Raw genomic sequence first — 18,323 nt, forward strand, 5'->3', positions numbered from 1 at the left:
GTTCTGTGTGTCAGGTATTAATCCCACGTGGTTTGAACTGACCTGCACTGTGTCTCACTTTGAGTAACTCTTCCCATGTGAACCGTGGCAGCTCAATTTGTCTTTGATTTATGTAGAGCATCTATCTAGAGCAACTTTCTAGGCCCCAAAATCTGATTTTTTTATAGAGTGCAAAAAATGCAGTAACTTAATACCTTCTGAGGAAGGAAAAAGCGCATTCAAAGGTTCTCTGTGCCTCAGTTGTAAAGCTCTTCCCATTTACAGCTCTCCAATGAGCCTATTCGACTGTGATTTCACTCTCAAGTGGGCAAGACTGCCTTTCTTTTTTCTTTTCCATTTCAGATGGACATGGTTTGGGTTGTTTTGAAAAATACTGCAGTAATGAAGGTTGAGGCGTTCCTGTGTTTTTCCCCTTACAAATCTAACAGTCTCAAAAGACAGGAAGCCTGCAATTCCGTAATGGATCTCTCTGCATCTGTGTGTCTTTTATAGGCAAATGCTTATTAACGAGTATTGCTAACTTCTTGCCAGGCATATGAAGTGTAATGCCAGGTTGTATCTTTTGTTATAGAAGTAGAAGCCTTTGGTCCATCCCAGATGTCAGAGAAGATCCTTCTCAGGCTGCTAAAACATCCCAACGTTATCCAGGAGCTGAAATACGACGAGAAGAACAAGAAAGCCCCAGAACACTACCTCTACCAGCGAAACAAGCCTGTCGACTACTTCATTCTCATTTTACAGGTCAGGCATGTGATTATGTTGCTATGAGCAGTATCATGCATCTCCTGACATATTGCTTTTGCTACCTCTCTTGTTGAATTTTATCTTCTATCAAGTGTAGGTTTGGAGCTATGGTTTGTGGTAACTGCTCCAGTCTCCTTTATGAACTTACCAACTTGAAGAGCTCACTCAGCCGCTTTCAGCCTCAGTTAAACCTGCTGTGATGGGTAGACAGTGCTTCCCGCTTCCAATCATCTGTTAAAAGTTATTTATGCTTCAGGTATTACTAGGATTACCAGTGCAAAAGAATTCCTGTGTATAGCTGGCGTTGCTTGGAAAACAGGGGTACAAAAATGTCATGTCAGTAGGAGCTTGGTCAGAATGCTTCATAAATGCATTTCTCGGTTTGAGCTTGGCCAGGATGCTTCACAAATGCATTTTTTGGTTTGCAAAATGAGGCATGGGGAGTTGGACAGTTCGGAAAGATGGCGTTTTTTCCATGCAATTGTGAAGTCTGTACCTTTGGAGGTGTGTTAAATGCAGGTTTTAGTGGGGCCATTGCGCCATCTACTGAACCCCTGCCACCTCCTGCCACAGCCCCTGCAGTTCCCTGGGCACCCTGCCACCTCAACTCTTGCCCTGCCTTGAGAAAGTTGCATTTGGGTGATTTTTAGATTGTAGCCCTAGGGGGTGTGAAAGGACTGCTTTCTGTTTGTTCACTACAGGGTCGTTCTCAGTGCTGATTATCTCCTAGGGTCTGTGACTTGGCAGGAACATTCTAGCACTGTTTGAGCAGGAACATTTTGCTGGAAAGGTGCTTATGTTTCTATCCTGGATAACAGAAATGAGTTTTGGTTTACAAACATAGGCGTTGTAACACAGGGCTTGGAATCTTCCTTACCTTTGCCTTTAAAAAAACAAAAAGGGGGTATCAGGGGGATTAAACATCATTAGTGATAAACAATGAAGAAGGCACTGGAACATGATATTGTGGATTCAACATACCTCTCTTTTAAAAAAGAATTAGGTTGTTTTTTATTTTTCTTTTTTAAATGTTTGAGGAGCCACTGGTAGCTCTTTAACTGCTCTTTCTTACATGCTGAATTGTTGCAATCTAAAATACTCCAGAGGCAAGATAATGCTTCTGGATGAGGTAATGCTGCAAAGCTGTAAGTGGAGGATATGTGCAATCTAAAAGAACAATTGGTTCTTTCTGAGCTACTCTTCAGTCAATAAATATTTGGTAAAAACAGTGTGCTAAGTCTATAATGCATTTCGAAAAGTGAGTCTTGCAGCAGGTACATACAATAAAAATGGTAACGTTGGTTCTGCAGGGATCAAGAGGATCAATACTCTGCTTTTGTTACTTAAAATATCTGGTCTTGGGCATATTCTCTCACCCAAACATACCAAGAATACCTTTCACAATAAAAGCATACCAGAACACAAATAATTATATATTCTGTGCATTAAATTTACCAATTTAGTCTCTGTAGAGTTAGTGTTTTAGTTGGAAAGTCACCTGTATGCAAGTTTTTCTTCAGCTAATGAGAAGTTCTTCTGTAGCAGTTTGAGATTTGTTTTTGTCATTCTGTTCTTTCAAAATTCATGTCAGAGCATTTAGCAGGGGAGAAACAGAAACCATAGCTGCACGTGTTTAAGCAGGGCAGCACACGTCTGATTGCACGCGTGGGGAGTTCTCGGCTTTTCAGCTGCTGTGACTATGCCAGGCATGCCTTACCTTCTTATGGCCACCACTGGGAAGTGCCGTGTGTGCTGACAGAGCAACAGTGCTGGAACTACTGAAGCTACACTTCTGCTGCTAGCTACGAGCTTGTATTTGTTTAGCTACTAACCCAGACTGACCGTATGTAAAGATCAAAGCCCACTTGCATTTCTTGCGTATGTGTTTTGAAGATGTGGCCTTGGCTGGTAAATAACCAGCAGCAACAAGTAGGTTGAGAGCCCTGTTTATAACCAGTCTTGGCCTGGGTGGCCAAGTTGTACCTACTGGAAAACTTATAATGAACAAATAAGCTACTTATTGGTGTTGTGGAGTGAAATTGATTTTCAAAGGGATTATATGAAGAGGTTATTTGTGATAGCAGGAAAGTGGATTTGTGAGCTAGACTCTCTCTTCCCGCTAAATCAATTTTATGGTTTTTCTGATCTGGGACGGTTAGGAAACCTGACTTAGTATCAGGTCTTATGCAGGCTGATTTCATTTGCATGTTTTTCTGCGTCAGTACAGTGCTGTAAAATTAAAGGCATGTTTAAATAGTTTAAATAACATTTAAAGCAATAAACACATAAAAATAAAATCTTTTGGACTTATTTTCATCTGATTGTGTAGATTTGATGCTCGATTCACTTAGTACAAGTGTCAAGTCTGCCCTTTCCAGCCTCGCCAGAGGGGAAGCATTGCAGGTAATTAGGCTTTTTGCCTGAAATCCCAACCTTGGTGTAGTTCAGCCTGAAAGATGCTCGAGATCTCTTCTTTCTGCAGTTATGTACTGTCACGCTCAGTACAATATCAGTAAAGATGGAGGTGAAAGCCAGGTCCCACTAAGAAGGCAATTATTTCTTCCTACTTACATACCAACTAATTGGGATGTTTACAGCTACATTTGATGCCGTAGCTTCTGTTCTAGACTGCTTTGTATGATACTAGCATGTGATGTTAAACATTTGGTTCAGACCACATCAGAAACGGGTGCACAGCATGGTAGGATGGTGGCGTATAGCTTGGGAAGCACTGAGGGTCCTTCTAGACAAGACTCTGCAAAAGAACAGGATCACAATTTAAGGGCACTGGAATGTGTAAAACTGCCAGAAACCAACAAAATGAAAATAGCCTCAAGACTGCTGCTTCGGGAGTAAGGGCTTTGTTTCTGTGGGAATCTCAGTGGTGAAAGTAGATGGCCTCCTTGTGTGTTGTCTCCCGTCTCCGTTTCCTGTGTTTGTGTTAGAGGGGGCTTCATGGGAATGTGAGCCACGGCCCCAAATGTGTAGGTGTCTCAAGACCCCGATGACTGGGGTCCCCCATAAAAGCCTGTTGTGATATTGAGGGAGTATTTTTTTTTTCCCTGCACTGGGGACAAGCAGCCTGGCAGCCCTTGGAGCATGTCAGCAGTACCACCTGAGCCGCTGTGGGGACCCTGCTCCTCTGCAGGGACTCACATGGCCACAGGGAACCAAAGACCAGAACAGCCCAGGGAACGAGACTGTTTTGCCCCCGGGGTCTGTCCCTTTTTTCAGGCATCCTTACAAACTGCAGGGACCATGATACGGCTTAGTAACGTCAGGGAAAACTAGTTTTTGGGGCTCAAGTCTGGTCTTCTGCCTCAAGACCCGTGGTCCCTTTTAATTGCAGCTCTCTCTCCTTTTCCTTAACAGGGGAAGGTGGAAGTGGAGGCTGGGAAGGAGGGGATGAAGTTTGAAGCTGGTGCTTTTTCCTACTATGGGGTGATGGCCCTCACAGCATCGCCAGGTATGTCCTCTTACCTTCTGCTTCTGGAATGCACTCGTGCACAAGCCTGCCTGCTGCCTTGTGTGTGGCAGGAGGGGGCTGCGCAGGGCATCCCCCGCCGCGTCCTGCGGGGCTGATGCAAACGATAAACTCCTTGCTAGCAAAACTACCTGCCTGGCACAGCATCTCTGGGGGACACCGACACTTGTGGCAGTGCTGACTTTGAAAGCTGAGCAGCTGGCAGCAGCCCACAGGCTCCCAGAGGATGCCCACAGTGGCCTTAGCGAGGGAGGTGTTTGGTGCTGCCTGGGAGCTTTGTATTTCTTCTCACTGTAGCATAGCAGGAATTGAACTGGTGAGAATAAATAATTAGTAGCAGAAGGACATCTAGTGGTGTAGCATACAAACAACCTGCTAGTTTTGATAACGGTTTGCTTTACCAATTGTTGTTTCTAAAGCCATTTTGAGGGAAATGAGGGCAGTGGGACATGGAAAAGAGATTGTTCCTGTAGCTTGTGCAGAGATGTTGCTGAGAGATCAGCAAGGGGGAAAGCTGGCAGCTGAGGCTGAGATGTGAGCGAATTCCCAGTGCATAAACAGTAGCTGCACAGCCCAGCATCTCACAGACACAAGTCAGGGAGTTGCCTTATAATCATCCAGGAGCATGCTTCAGTGCTCCAGTGGGTGACATCCTGCTGTCCCTTTGCACTCGCTGCAGTACCTGGTCATGCAGCACCAGCAGCATCACCTTTTAGATCACAGAGATCTTGGTCTTGGTTTGGCATCCCCAGCCCTGGCAGAAGAACTGGGGCCTTAGTGCTGGCATTGGCCATCTGCTCACCCTGTCACTTCAGGGAGAAGTTCTCATGCAGAAATCACTTCTGTGTAGAGGCACAGCAGATTCGTGTTCCACTTGAGAGGCAGCTAATTATGATAGCAGGTTAATGGGAACTCTCTGTATGTAGGTGTATGTATGTATATATGCACCAGTGAAATGAAACTTACTTTGTAAGTTACGAATTTAGCCATATTAAACTCTACAAACATCAGTTCCCATGGAAGTTTGAGGTGCAGCTGCTAGCTCTGTGTTGCCATTTTACCAATCCTCCACTGTTAGGAGCTAAAGAAAGAGTAATTCTTCTTTAATTATGTGCACTTTAATCAATCTTGCTTACACCTTCTGAGGCTTGACAGATTTGGAAGTGTGCACACCATTGGGTGGATTTTATCTGTACAGTAGCAGCAGTCTTCATGATGAATCATACGTAACGTGTATGTGTGTACAACTGTGTCATACCCTTGCTGTTTCTTTGACATCGAAGCTCAGGTTTTACAACATGGGCCAAACAGAGCTGGCTTAGGCGCAATCACTTCTCTGCTTCCAGACCTACGTTTGGAAATAATTTGTGGCATCTCTTTTTTTTTTTTTTTTTTTTGCCAGCATTGTTCAGTTTGAATGTTTGGTGTTTCTGTTTTCCTCATGTTGCTAACCCTCCCTGCAGCTGTACCAGCTGCCCCAAGTCCTTTGAGATCAAATGGCCTCCCCTTTCGTGCCTCTGCCCTGAAATCCATCTTAGATTTGTTTTTATCAAATTTGACCATGTACATTATTTTAAATTAAACTTGGGCAACCTTGGATGTGTTTACGCGTGGTTGATTGGCTTTTACCAGGAGCAAACCCGTCCTTTTGCTGGCTTTTTCCCCAGATTTTAGAGAATTTGCTTTGTGATGTGTTGAAGCATCAAGAGACTTCTCTAAGGATGAGCTCATAAAAATAAAAGTAGTTCTTGTTGCTCTAAGTAGACACGAAAGCTCATTTAGAGTACAAACCCTTACAGAACAAGGGAAAATTGTTCTTCCCCATCATGTGCCTGTTTTCCCCACCTGGAATATAAAGCCAATGACAGGCAATTAAGGCATGTTTTCAAAAAATCGAACAACAAATCAGTGAAGCTTTCATTAACTACAGCTGGGGAGGGATTACAGTGATGACGAGCAGTACTTGACCCATTCTGGTAGGGATGAGCTTGGAGAATCACAAACTTGCTTGACTTGTTACCAAAAACTTGGAGTGTCCTTTGGTTTTATTTCTATTTTTGTTGTATTCCAATAAGGAACTGCACCCATGAAAGCTTTCTGGCTTGTTTTAACTCTTTGCCTTCCAGGCTGGAGTGGGCACCACCACTCCTTTTGAACTATTTTAAAAATGAGTGTACCTTGTTGGACCATTCTGTGCCGGACAACCATTCAAACTATCAAGTGAAAATTGTTCACTGTAATTCCACAGGCTTGTTCTTTGGTTCATTCCTAAAACTGATTGTCTTTTTTGTTTTGTTGTTGTTGTTGTTTATTTTAACCCTTTACTTTTCCACAGTTGATTGCACTTTTGGTTTTAGTACTTCAGTGTGTGAACTGGCTCCCTCCCCTGTCGAGTGTGGATAGCTGCCGCTTTTCTGGTCGTGATCTCATCCTTTTTCTCTCCCTCTTCTAGTTCCCTTGTCCCTGTCTCGTACCTTTGTTGTCAGCAGAACAGAGTTGTTAGCAGCAGGTTCTCCAGGTAAATCCGCATGCTTCTATTTTCACCATTCTTGTGACTGCCCTGATGCCATAAAAAGTCAGCTGCAGTCTGTATTTATCTGACCCCTTTGCTCGTTAGGGAGAAGTCCAGCACAGAATTATGCCTCGCAGGTAGGTATCCTGAACTTTCATTTGTGATAACCGGTAGCAACGTGAAGGAGTCATCCAGATGGGAAGAGCTAAAAACACGTTTAAGAAAAATGTATTTGGTAATGTGCACTTGTTCTTGTTTCTTATATGTCAACTGGTAGAAGGGAGATTTTTAACGGTATCCTCTCCCAGGCTGAGATTTAAGAACTGAAAAATTTCCTGAAGAAAACGCATTTGGCAGAGGAGAATGTGTGCTGCTAAACTGCCTTAAAAGGAGAACTCCTTTAATGAAAGAATTCTGATATTCTCGTATGGGCTAGCTCTATGGTTTGAATACAGTCTGGCCATTTCGAGTGCTCAGAAGCTTTACATTTTCTTTCAATGAGGTTAATGCTGTGAATCGGCACAGAGATTTACTGAGTAGATGGATTTGCAATGGAATGTGCAGGAAGGCTGAGGGAACTCCTGTGGGATTTTTTGGTTCCCATTTTGGTTAAGAGCTTTCCTTGCTGAATGACCAAGTTGATTGACATCAAAATCCCTTTGGAGAGTGGAGACCAAGGAGAGAGCAAATTGGGCCAAAATGAGCTCTGAGATGTGGCTGAAAAGTTGGAAATTGGGAAAGGTCAAGAACCGAGCTTTGCAGATGCTGCATGCACGGAGCAGTTGAGAAAGATGGAGACTCACCAGGAGAGTGCGTAGGAACGGCAGAATCCTAAAATAATCTGGGCCACCCTGAACATGTTTCTTCTCTTTGAAGTTTTCTTTTTCAGATGAAATGTGTCTTTCCCTGGACCTAAAAGCAAACAAGATAATGATATGCATATTTAAGTGAAACATCTAAACGTCAGTACATATCATGCAATTCATAAACTTTCGCCATCTGCTTCCTGTATTTTTTCTGTCTTCTTTTTTTCAGTTTTGAAAATGTATCTCACCATCAGTCCTTAAATTAGTCTCATGCACTTTCCAAACAAACTACAGGTTGTTGCCCTGCAGGGGATTTTTTCCTGCCCTTTTAAAGTTTCCTGCTGCTAAACTTAAAAGAAGGGGGAGAAACATAATCTTTCTTTAATTAAAGTACCTGATGGCTTTCTTTTAAGCTTGGTGGCTTTGATTATCTTTTTTAGCTTGGTTCTGTTGTTTTGCCAGGTCTTCTTTTTTTTTCCTTTTTTTTTTTTTTCCTTTTTTTTTCTATTTCCAAATAAGTGTATACCTTGCACATGCAAGTTGTTTCCAATATAAATGCCAAACATATTTTCCTAGCTTTTTGTCCCAATCAAAAAAAAAAATCAGTAATGGAAAATAAAAATGGGAAGAATCTCCTTCGAAAGGAACTGATACGGTGAGCCTGCTCACTCTGACAATGTCGTGCCAGTTCTGATGAAACCCAGGCCTTCTGCTGGGTCCTTCTAAAAAGGATCCTCTTATTAAATCCTAAATTGGTAATATGGTTGCCTTGCTATTTGTCTTGTGGTTTGTGCTCTTAATCCCCAGTATATAAAGGTGAGAAAAACCTGGGTAGAAAGGATCTGTCCAGATCTGTCTGGGCTGTGGACTGGCCGGGCGCTGTTCTGCCAACACGGGCCCGCCTGCTGCTCCGTCTGTCAACTGCCCTTTGTGTCCTCCCTTCTTCAGTAACTTCTCCCCACCGACTTGTATGTGGGTCCAGAAGCAATGTCCTTTCCCTCTTATTTTTAGCAGTCATACTTCTTTGTTCTGTCCTTCTGTCCATTTATTTTATTATGCTTTGTCATGTAGCTCGCTGTCCTTAGCTTTTTATTAGTAACGTGCCGTGAGACACCTGTTGAAAACAGAGGGCAAATCGGAGTCAGGCCCATGTAAAGCTGTTCCAGACGGAAACCTTTATCCCAAACAGCAGTGATGCTGTTCCTGTCACACACGGCCATATTTTGTGTGTGCAGGTGGGAAAGACAGGACAAATTCATTCAGTCTTCACTCTTGTTCTCCGGAAAGGCTTAGAGCACCAAGCCCTGCGTGCAGACAGAGGTTTGGCTCCTGGCAGCAGTTCCTGCAGCCCGCTGTGGCTTTCAAGGTGGCGAGAGGCTACTAAGGAAAACCTTGCAGGGCTCCGAGTGCTTCCCTCTAAGCCTCTGCTTGGTGTTACCATAGGGACCTGCACTAATTCCTCGTAGTGCAGAAGTGGCAGAAAATTTGCCAAGCTCTCAGAACCTGTATTTTTCCATTCCCTTTTCTAAAATAGTAGGACAGAAGACGTCAGTGGCATTGCAAGTGGGAAATAAAAAAACAGGGCTGGTAATCCACAGTCATGTATCTAGAAACATCTAAAGCATTAGGTTTAGGGAAGACTAGATGTAGAGATGTGGAACAGGCTGCGTCATTTTGGCAAGAGAGATTATGTTCACAGTGATTAAGTGGCAATGGTAGGGTTGAATTTTAGTGAGCTTTTTTTTTTTAGTCAATTTAAGATATTTTAAAAAATCATAAAATATGGAAACCTTACAAGGATGTTGTTTATTTGCTCAAAGAGGCTTTGTATCTTAAGGTTATGTGAAAATGATGCCTCAGCTGAGAACGGAGATCATGTGGGGAGTAGCACAGATGACATGAAGTTACGGTTTGGTCTGGATGGATGAAATGTAACTGCAGTAAGATCCAAAAATTCACCAGCCCCACAGAGTTCTTTGATCTTTGTATGTGCACCCAGGGAGAAGCCCATCTGCAGACATGCTTGGGATCTCTTTTAGGATGCATTTCTGCATGTCCTCTTGTCATCTGAGTCACTGTGTGGGTGGAAACGAGGGATGCAAAATGCCTATGGCTTGCTGAAAGCACGTTTACATGGGGGGAACTGTGACCCATCACATTCTTAAGGGATAGCTGCAAGATTTTCAAGTGAAACCCTACAGTGCTTAAAGGCCACTGATGGAAAGTAATATCTCTAGTTTACTCCTTTCCTGTCTATATCTCTCCTGGAGGCAGATTTTTCTCTGTAGCATGGGCTGTTTTCCCTGTTTTGCTGGCTGGTGTGCACCATGGAGAGCTTGCTCCCCTTCATGGAGTCCTTCTCCCTTCAAGCATCGGGGGGTACAAGAGGGAACATTGCTGAAGCAATCATCACGTGGACTGTCCTCCGGTCCACTGAAGACTCTTATTGCTCTGATACTTTTAAAAATGTCTGTTCTAACCCAGGAAGCACGGTGGTATTTGCAGGTACCAGGCGTAGTAAAAGGGGCTAAGGGTTAGCTGGGACTGACTATGGATGAAACGTTCGGTATGGATTTACAACTATAAACCATTAAGAAAAAAATCTGTTAAGCATGGTCTGACTATCCAGAGCTCCTGTAAGGGAGCCTTGGGAAGTTGCCTTTCTCTGATGGTCACCACTCATCGGCAGGAGCACTGTGACCAAGTGTGCATAGGGCACATCCAGGGTAGCACAAACCAAACCAGGTTTGTTTAAATCCTACTCGCGATGTTGGCTACCAGCTCTGGATTCAAAATATGCTCTTTTTCAGGGTCATTTTGTTGTTTAGCTGCATGTCTACGTATGAGTAGGTTAAGTATTTGCAGATGTTCTGTGTTACTTTGCCATTTGTTATGTCCCTTTGAAACTGGTGGCTTCAAATGTGTTCTACTTGATTTAAGATGTCTTTTGCTCTTGCCCATTTCTCAGCCGAAAACAAGTCTCCACCTCGGCCCTGTGGCTTGAATCACTCAGACTCTTTAAACAGAAGTGATCGCATCGATGCAGTGACACCGACGTTAGGGAGCAGCAACAACCAGCTGAATGCGTCTTTCCTCCAAGTGTATGTTCCGGACTACTCAGTGAAAGCACTCACAGACATTCAGTTTGTCAAGGTAGGAAAAAAACTGATAAAGCCCCAGGAAGAAATCTGGGGGGCTGGGCTGGGCTGATGGGATGGAGAGCCTGGGGAAAGGAGGCTGTAGATTGCTCTGTAGCACTATGAGTAAATAGGTTTATGAAAACAGCCAGTAGAAAATCACTTTAAAGTACTTTTTCTCAGTATCTGCTGTCTGATAATTTGTCTTCAGTGTTCCTCTTATTTAGGCCTGTAAGTAGATCGGTCACACAAGTTTCTGGATTTCAGGTCCCTTGAGGAGAGATAATAGAAAATACCCTCTCTGCTTTTAGTGCTGAAAGACGTAGCTTGTGAAGCTTTTGGAGCTATGTGAAATGGAGATCTTACAGCAGCTGACAGCATCCTTTTCTAAAGGACGAGACATTTTATGTTCATTGCAGTTTTTATTCACTTTTGATTTTGGTTTTAGTTTGCGGTTCTTGATCTTACTTTATAACTTGTCACCCTTCTTCTGCTCAGACATTTCCAAGTGTCTTGGACATTTATCTTTATCTTAACTTCATGTTAGGCTCTTGTCTCATACTACCAGTGAGTGGTTGCACGACTACAGCTCTGTCCCCCAGCATGGTGCATCCCACACTGAAATGTGCGCAAGTCCTGTGGGATAAGGAAATGTAGCTGAGCTGAGGAACAGCAAATGCTGGCAGCAGTTCCAGCCCAGCTGGGAGTCGAGGGAAGCTGACGTCCCATGGCCAGAAATTGACCTTGATGCTTTTCTTAAATTAAGTGCACACTCACATTTTCTTTGTGTGCAACTCAAATGATTCATGAACTCAACTCCTGTCAAAGTTAATTCAATATTGAAATCGTGGAATAGAATAGAAACACTAGAATGCTAAATCAATTGTTCCACACCTGCAGGTAGCCAGATTTTAAAAGGAGAGTACAGTCTTTCATTCAAAACTTGAAATGCAGTGGTTCAGGTTACTGAGTTGTTATTACTGGGCAAGTGATTCTTGCTACAGATTTGCACAGCCAATCTGCCACACAGAGCAGCTGCTCATTTTATGCTGGCTTATACAGAGTCCTTCCAACTCTCACTGGGTTGAATGCTAAACTGCCTGGTGTCTCTGTAGTCAGACTTGTACCTCTCCTTTTGTATCACCCTGCTTTGTATGTAGGACAGAGTACTCACCAGCCATGTTTTCATTGTGCCACACAGGCATTTCTCAAGTAATTCCTTGTTAGCCAGGGCTGTGACCTGCTCGAGCATTTTTGGATTTCGCTTTCAGAGTAGTGATTTGATCCATCTGAGTCTCTCTATTTCCAGTCCCTCTGCCCTGTTGCTACCAAAACTTGATTTTCTAAAAGTCATGCTCAACTTCTTCCATCTGCTGAGATAATCCACTGCTGTTGTAGCACGAGGGGCTGCCAGTGCATGTGTGTCCTGCTGCCTGAGTCGGAGGAGTTTCGGGGCTGATAGTTCATGGCTGCAGGAGGAATTCTCCCCTGTACCACTATATTCAGCAGTACAGGACTATGACCTCCTCACACCTGGTGCCCCATGGGCAGCATCAAAATGCTCTGTGCTCTAGGCCAGCTCCTGCCATGACTGTCCAAGTGCAGGAAGAGGAAGACTATGGGTTGCTAATTCGGTCTCGACTCTGTGGAGACCCCAATCTTTTCTAGAATCAAATGCCCTTATGTATCAGAATAAGGAGCTAGCTCCTGCTGCGTTTGCTGCCCTAGACAAGGGCAGTAATGCTTTTGTCCTCTGCCTCCATGAGGACTCCAAGAGCCTCTCCCAGAGCTCACTGAAGCTGGGAAAAAGACTTCACTGAACTCTGGTTTGGGCCCTAAAAATGTGCATGGTTAGAAGGAAATGGAGGTCTGATTTAAAAAAATCTCTGCACAGGAATAAATCTCTGCACAGGGATGTTTTAAAGCAGTGGAGTTGATGCCAGGTAAACAGGGGTTGAAGTGTGAAAGGTACCTCATTTCCCTCTTATGTCCAGCGGAGACACAAAATGTGACTGGCTCTTTTCGTTCCTTCCTTCCGTGCTTGGAGCAGATCTCAAGACAGCAGTACCAAAATGCCCTGATGGCATCCCGGATGGACAAAACACCTCAGTCCTCGGACAGTGAAAACACTAAAATCGAACTGACTCTTACGGAGCTGCACGACGGTTTGCCGGACGAGACAGCAAACCTGCTGAACGAACAGAACTGTGTGACTCACAACAAGCCCAACCACAGTATGCACAGTGAAGGAGCCATCTAGGAGCTGACTTCCCACAACCCACCCATCCCATCTCCTCAGCAGGACCAGCCCTCGCTCCTTCCTGCCTCCTCCCCGAGTGTGAACACCGTTAGTATGTGCTTGCGACACTGTGCTGCATCCAGTGTTCTGAGACCAAAGACTTGTGCGTCCGTTCTGGGAGCAGAAGAGGAAGAAACGGGAAGAAAGGAGCAAAGAGCAAGACAGAGAGACTAAAGCCCCAAGTGTACTTTGGGAATGGTGAGCCACCCTTGAGAACAATGAAAATACTTCCTGCAAAGCAGAATCATGTTTATTTTTTATCTGTATTTTTGATCCTTGTTGGGTTTTTCCTCCTCAGACACATATGGAGAAGTTTAAAAGCTGCTCCGGTTATTTTTTCAAGAGAGATCATGTTTTTAAAAAGTATTTTGCAGAGTTTTAAATTGTTTCTGTCCCTCCCCAGCCTCAGATAGGCTCTGTTGTGATTTTGTGAATTGGCTCCAAAGTCCTTAGGCCTCTTTTCACCCCTCTCTGGTCCTTTTTGTTGCCCTGTTGAAGAAGTTAGTAACTGGTACTTGTATGTATTTGTGTCCTAAGAATGAGCAAGCTTCAAGGAAACTCTGGTTTCAGCCACCTGGAGGGTCACGGGATGAGTATTATTACATTCTCCCAGTTAAGTTTCAGGGAAGGAGGAGTGGTTATTTTGGTATTTAATGATCTCTCAAATTTGGGAAGGTTTCTTTGTAAAATGGACAAAAGCATTGTTACACTTGCAGTTTTGTAACCTCCAAAACCTTTGTGGATGTTGAAGATGATTCTGGGGGGCAGGAGTTAATTAGCAAAACTGCAGTCTGGTGAAATGAAAGCCAGGTGTGATTTTCCATGCCGACCTAAGTGGGTGATTTTTCCTTGGAGTTCCATTGTGAAGTCCTGTGTGCACCTGAAAACAACGAGCTTTTAAGCACTTGCATGCTGTAGTGGTCTGTGCACCATTACCCTGGCCAGAGCAGGTGTGCAGTCTTTGTTAAATAACACCGAACGGCCCCTATCCCCCCTGTGAGATCTCTAGTATTAACACAAAAGATGCTGCTACAGTTATGCCCAAAGTACATCCTCCAGGTGACGGCAAACCTCTGCCAGCGCAAGGATGGGCTCTGCCGAGGAGCTGGGGCCATCCTGCCCTCTCCAAGAACTGACAAAACTTTCCAGACGCGAGTGTATTGCACTTCAGGGATTCGGAGAGGTTTGTTTCCAGGCTCTTCCCAGCCACATTCCTTCCTTTGAGCGGTTTCAGTGCATTTCCTTCTCTCTTGCCCCTCTTAACAGCCAGTGTAGGGACTGCTGTGGGAGCAGAGCAGAGAGCCTCCCACCCCGGGCAGCAGACACCAGCTCCTCCGCCCCAAAAACCTGCGTGCGGATGGGGTGGAAGTGAGAGGCACCCCGTGGCAGTTGTGCATCACACCTTCCCCGCTCCCATGAATGGATTTTAAGTCCTCAAATGAAAACAACAAAACTGCCCCCCCTCCCCACCCTCTCCCCTTCCAGTGCCGTCTCAAACAGAATGCGATACAAGGAGAGGGTGATAAATCGGGCATCGTGGGTTACGCAGCATTTCCCTTCCCTTCTGTACACCCAGGTAACCTCAGCCGACCCCCAGAGAAGCCCCCAGCCCCAAAAGCAACTGCCAGAGCCCCGTGCCTGCGTGCCTGCCCCGCTCCGGTTAGGGAAGGCACCCCAGTACTTCCCCACCCTCGGTGCCCGCAGTCTGGCTCGCTGTGTGCTGGCTGGAAAGGTGCAATATTCGCTGCAGGAGCTCCTGTGGGAGATCGGGGCCGGCAGCTCTGGGGATGGTTTGGGAGGCTGCAACTCTCCTCTTCTCCCTCTCGGCTTTGAGCAGCCCGCATTTTGCTGCCCTCCCCGTGGGTCCACAGGCCGGGAGGGCGAGCAGAGGAAAGCGGTGCTGTCTCCCTTGGCAGGGCAGCAGCCCGTGGGGGTGACATCCCCACAAGGGGGCACAGAAATGGCATGGTACCCAACCTGTGCGCCGAGAGAGGACCAAACAGGGCCCCCAGACTCAACTCCTACGTTAAATTTTATTAACTTTTCCCGTCTAAAAGCATCTCCTTAGACTCCAGTCGCTCTCTGCCATGCCCCTGCCTGCACCCAGAGCTCACGGCTCAGCCCCAGCCGGCTGCAGCCCGGCTCCTTCCCAGCGAGCCGCCGGTATTGCACCTTTTCACAGAGCAAAGCGGAGAGATGTCGTAGCGCTTGTCCTCGTTTGAACGCTGTTTATCTAGCGTTGATGAATGTAAAAGTTTGTCGGAAGTGTCTGACACGGTGGTGAACGTGAGATGCAGTATCTGTGTTGTCAAACCTGCTGCAGGAGGGAAGGCTCGAGTCGAGGCAGCTACCCCCTGGGGATGAGGCTGCTCACTAGATCTGACTTTGCTTCTTATGGCAGGTTATGGATTTGTTTTAGTGTCTGTTTCCATTAAATAATAAAAAAAAGCCAAATTTTCCAACCAAAGCCATGTGATCGCAAAGCAAATACCTCCTGCTTCTGCCCATGCTGCACTGTTCCAAAATTTCCAGGCCATTTTTTGCATGACTGTTTTTCATCATTTGTACAGATCCAGTAATGGAAAGCGAAACAATTTCCAGAAAAATAGTTGATTATAGATGTGTTTCAGATGGAAAATATGTACCTGACCTGGAGGGGTTAGGAGCTGCTACTACTAATTAGCTTGAAGAGCAAGGCATGGTCCTCTCCGCGGAGGGGAAAACATCCCGTCTCCCTGTTCTCAGGGTATTTGCAGTTTTACTGTTTAACAAATGCAAGGGGCTCCCTGCCCTCGTGCTGGGAGCCAACACAAACAGAGGAGTCCCGCGCCCAGCTCAGGATGGCTGCTGAGGCTCTGGACGGTGTTTGCAGAGGCAGAGGCTGGGCTGGCCCCACGGCGGTGGAAGTGCCCCGGGCTCTGAGGCCGTGCCTGTGCAGGGGGCATCCTGCCAGCACGGGGCTGCTTCCCCTGGCTTGCCGGTGGCCCCCCTGCCTTCAGGTGGGCTCAGATCCGTGGCACGGGGCACCAGCTGGTGGCTTTGGGAGCTGTTGGACTTGACCTCAGACCTTGGCAAGGCTTTGACTCGTAGAAAGGATACTGCATCTTCCTGTGTCCACTCCTGCTGCCTGCCGTGTTCACCGGGTCCCTCCGCCTCCCAGCGCGGGCAGAGGGGCGGCGGGCGGCCCGATGGCCTGGGGAGGGCACCTAGCCATGGTTTCTACTGTCAATACAATTTTGCACAAGAGTTCTTTGAAGTGACGTTTTAAACACTAATATCTTAAATGCACAACTGTGAATTATAACTTTTACACTCCTGTTGGTTGAATTTCCTTTAAATGAAATGAACCTGAATCTGTTGTAACTATGATTTATTATTTTTTTTAATTCTGTGTATTGCCAAATCTTTGTAAGGAGCGAAGGAATGTTCTTGCTTTCCAATGAGAATCTTTCTCCAAATGAGACTGGCTCTGGTGACGTGGAGATCATACGAAGCACGCTAGCTTTGAGTGGAGAGGGGCTCGGGTGGGCTCAGCAAACCAGCCTCATCCCCTCTGCAGACCCCTGAGCCTCCAGAGTGCTCGCTGTCCGGCCCCTTTGTCTCCTTCCTCAAAGACCAGCACAGGAGCTCGGGACGGGGTGTGCCAGCGGGGTGATGGCAGGACGCAGGGCAGGGCAGGATGTGCTGTGATCCACGGTGTGGGTCTTCCCCGTGCTTTCCTCTCTCACTCCCAGCTGTAGGCGTGCTCCTTTTGTGCTGTTTTTGCCCCCCGACACACACACACGTCCTGCTCCAGGCCCCCCCTGACACCGAGACCTGCACGGGGCAGCAGGAGCTGGGAACTGTCCGTGCCTGGGGACGTGGCTGGGGCGAGGCTTGCAGGTCCTGGGCTCGTTTGGAGAGGGGTCAGCTGCTCCATGATCCGTTCCTCCTTCCTTCTAGATTTATTCCCCCTTTTCCTCACCGCAGGGTTATTACTGTACTTTTTTCTTCTTTTCTTTAAGTGCCTTTTTGTGCAGGTGGAGCTGGCAAGAGTAGGGGTCTCAGGACACGGCCCTGTGCGCTCACCCCAGACCTGGAGGCAGCCCGGGGGGAGCGGGGCGAGCTGCCTGTGATGACCTGCGGACATCGCCCCTCGCTGCTCCTCAGCCTTCAGGGCCCAGCTCAGGCCGGGATGCCCTTCTGGCACTGCTGGTGTCGGGCTCTGGCTCAGTTCAGCTCAGAGGGAAGAAAACCAAAGAGGTAGCTGCGTGCGAGGGGCTGCTCGGGCAGCGGGGGTGCTTCCTGTGATCTCTGCGGAGCCCAGCCGAGGGCTGGGGGTGCGGATGGCAAGGAGCAGCGCCGTCTCCTCACGAGCATCCCGTGTAAGTACCCTGCTCCACGGGGAGCACGGCCACGTTCTCCGGGACCAGCTGGGACACGCATCTCCCCTGTGCTGAACTAGACTACCTATAGACGTGGTTCCCACGTGACCGATGTACCGTATGTTATGTGCTAATACACACGTCTGTGGTTTTAAAACCAGTCCCTGTGTACCAGTTGTCGAGCTATCCACTGGCTGGATTGCCAGGAGAAAACCGGGGCTGGTGGGAGGGGAGCGATGCCGCAGGGAGCCCCTCTTGTTGTGACCCTAACTCGAGGCTTCGTCCCGAAGGCGTCCGACCGGTGTCGACATGTTCCTGCCTTTGCACGGGGGGAGCAGGAACCCAGCGAGTGCTGAAAGGCTCCGGGCCTGCTGCACGTCCCGCTGCCCGGGCCTCACACCGGGGCTCTAAACAGACCCAAAGAAGTGCCCGGCCCCTGGATACCGAGGGTTGTTCTGTCCCAGCAATGGAATGACAAGCTGCACGAGTGTCCAGGCATCTTTTCACGGCACAGAGGAGACAACAGCCTTCATCCTGACCTGGCCAGCAGCGGGGACAAGCTCTGCACTGCGGGCTGGGAAGCTGCCCCCAGCCCTGCCCTCCTCTTACAGCTGGTCCGATGGGTGCCGGTCTCGTTGCTGAGGTCTCTGTGGCCTTGTTCCCATGGCTCTGTGGCACAGGGGATCTGGACGTGTCCATGGCTTCCCACAGAGCCCCACACAGCCCTGCTCGGTGTCTTGCTGTGGTCCCGGAGCCTGGCTTCACGCTGGTTGTGTTCCTCTGCCTGTAGTTTCACAGCCACGTCCTCGAGGCTGTGTCCGAGCGAGGGGATGCTGGTGATGGAGGTGCCGAGCGGTGCGGTGTAGCTTTTCAGGCTGGTTTTCCCTTACTGCTGTTCTATTAGGGGCTGGCTGCTGACCTCGGGAGGCTGCTGCATTCCCCAGGAGAAAGCCTGGGCTGCCAGGTTGTCCCAGCGC

At 47.1% G+C, this 18,323-nt stretch overlaps 1 protein-coding gene and 1 long non-coding RNA gene across 3 annotated transcripts in view; both read left to right on the forward strand.

The window, feature by feature from the left end:
• Positions 1-14,768, forward strand: part of CNNM2 (cyclin and CBS domain divalent metal cation transport mediator 2) — a 112,800-nt gene extending 98,032 nt beyond the window's left edge. Inside the window, exons 4-8 of one of the 2 annotated variants that reach the window (XM_035329881.1) lie at positions 572-741; positions 4,117-4,210; positions 6,681-6,746; positions 10,515-10,699; positions 12,734-14,768. In XM_035329881.1, the coding sequence (XP_035185772.1) occupies positions 572-741; positions 4,117-4,210; positions 6,681-6,746; positions 10,515-10,699; positions 12,734-12,943 (725 nt within the window). In that variant the 3' untranslated portion in view covers positions 12,944-14,768. The remainder of the gene's footprint in view (positions 1-571; positions 742-4,116; positions 4,211-6,680; positions 6,747-10,514; positions 10,700-12,733) is intronic. The other variant, XM_035329882.1, reaches the window with a different exon arrangement.
• On the forward strand, positions 10,711-12,725 carry LOC118169001. Its single transcript, XR_004751882.1, has 3 exons — positions 10,711-11,645; positions 11,957-12,032; positions 12,162-12,725. It is a non-coding gene; the product is annotated as an uncharacterized LOC118169001 (long non-coding RNA).
• Positions 14,769-18,323: the final 3,555 nt, after the last annotated feature.

Source organism: Oxyura jamaicensis, chromosome 6 (assembly GCF_011077185.1).
Source record: "Oxyura jamaicensis isolate SHBP4307 breed ruddy duck chromosome 6, BPBGC_Ojam_1.0, whole genome shotgun sequence".
Taxonomy (NCBI): Eukaryota; Metazoa; Chordata; class Aves; order Anseriformes; family Anatidae; genus Oxyura; species Oxyura jamaicensis.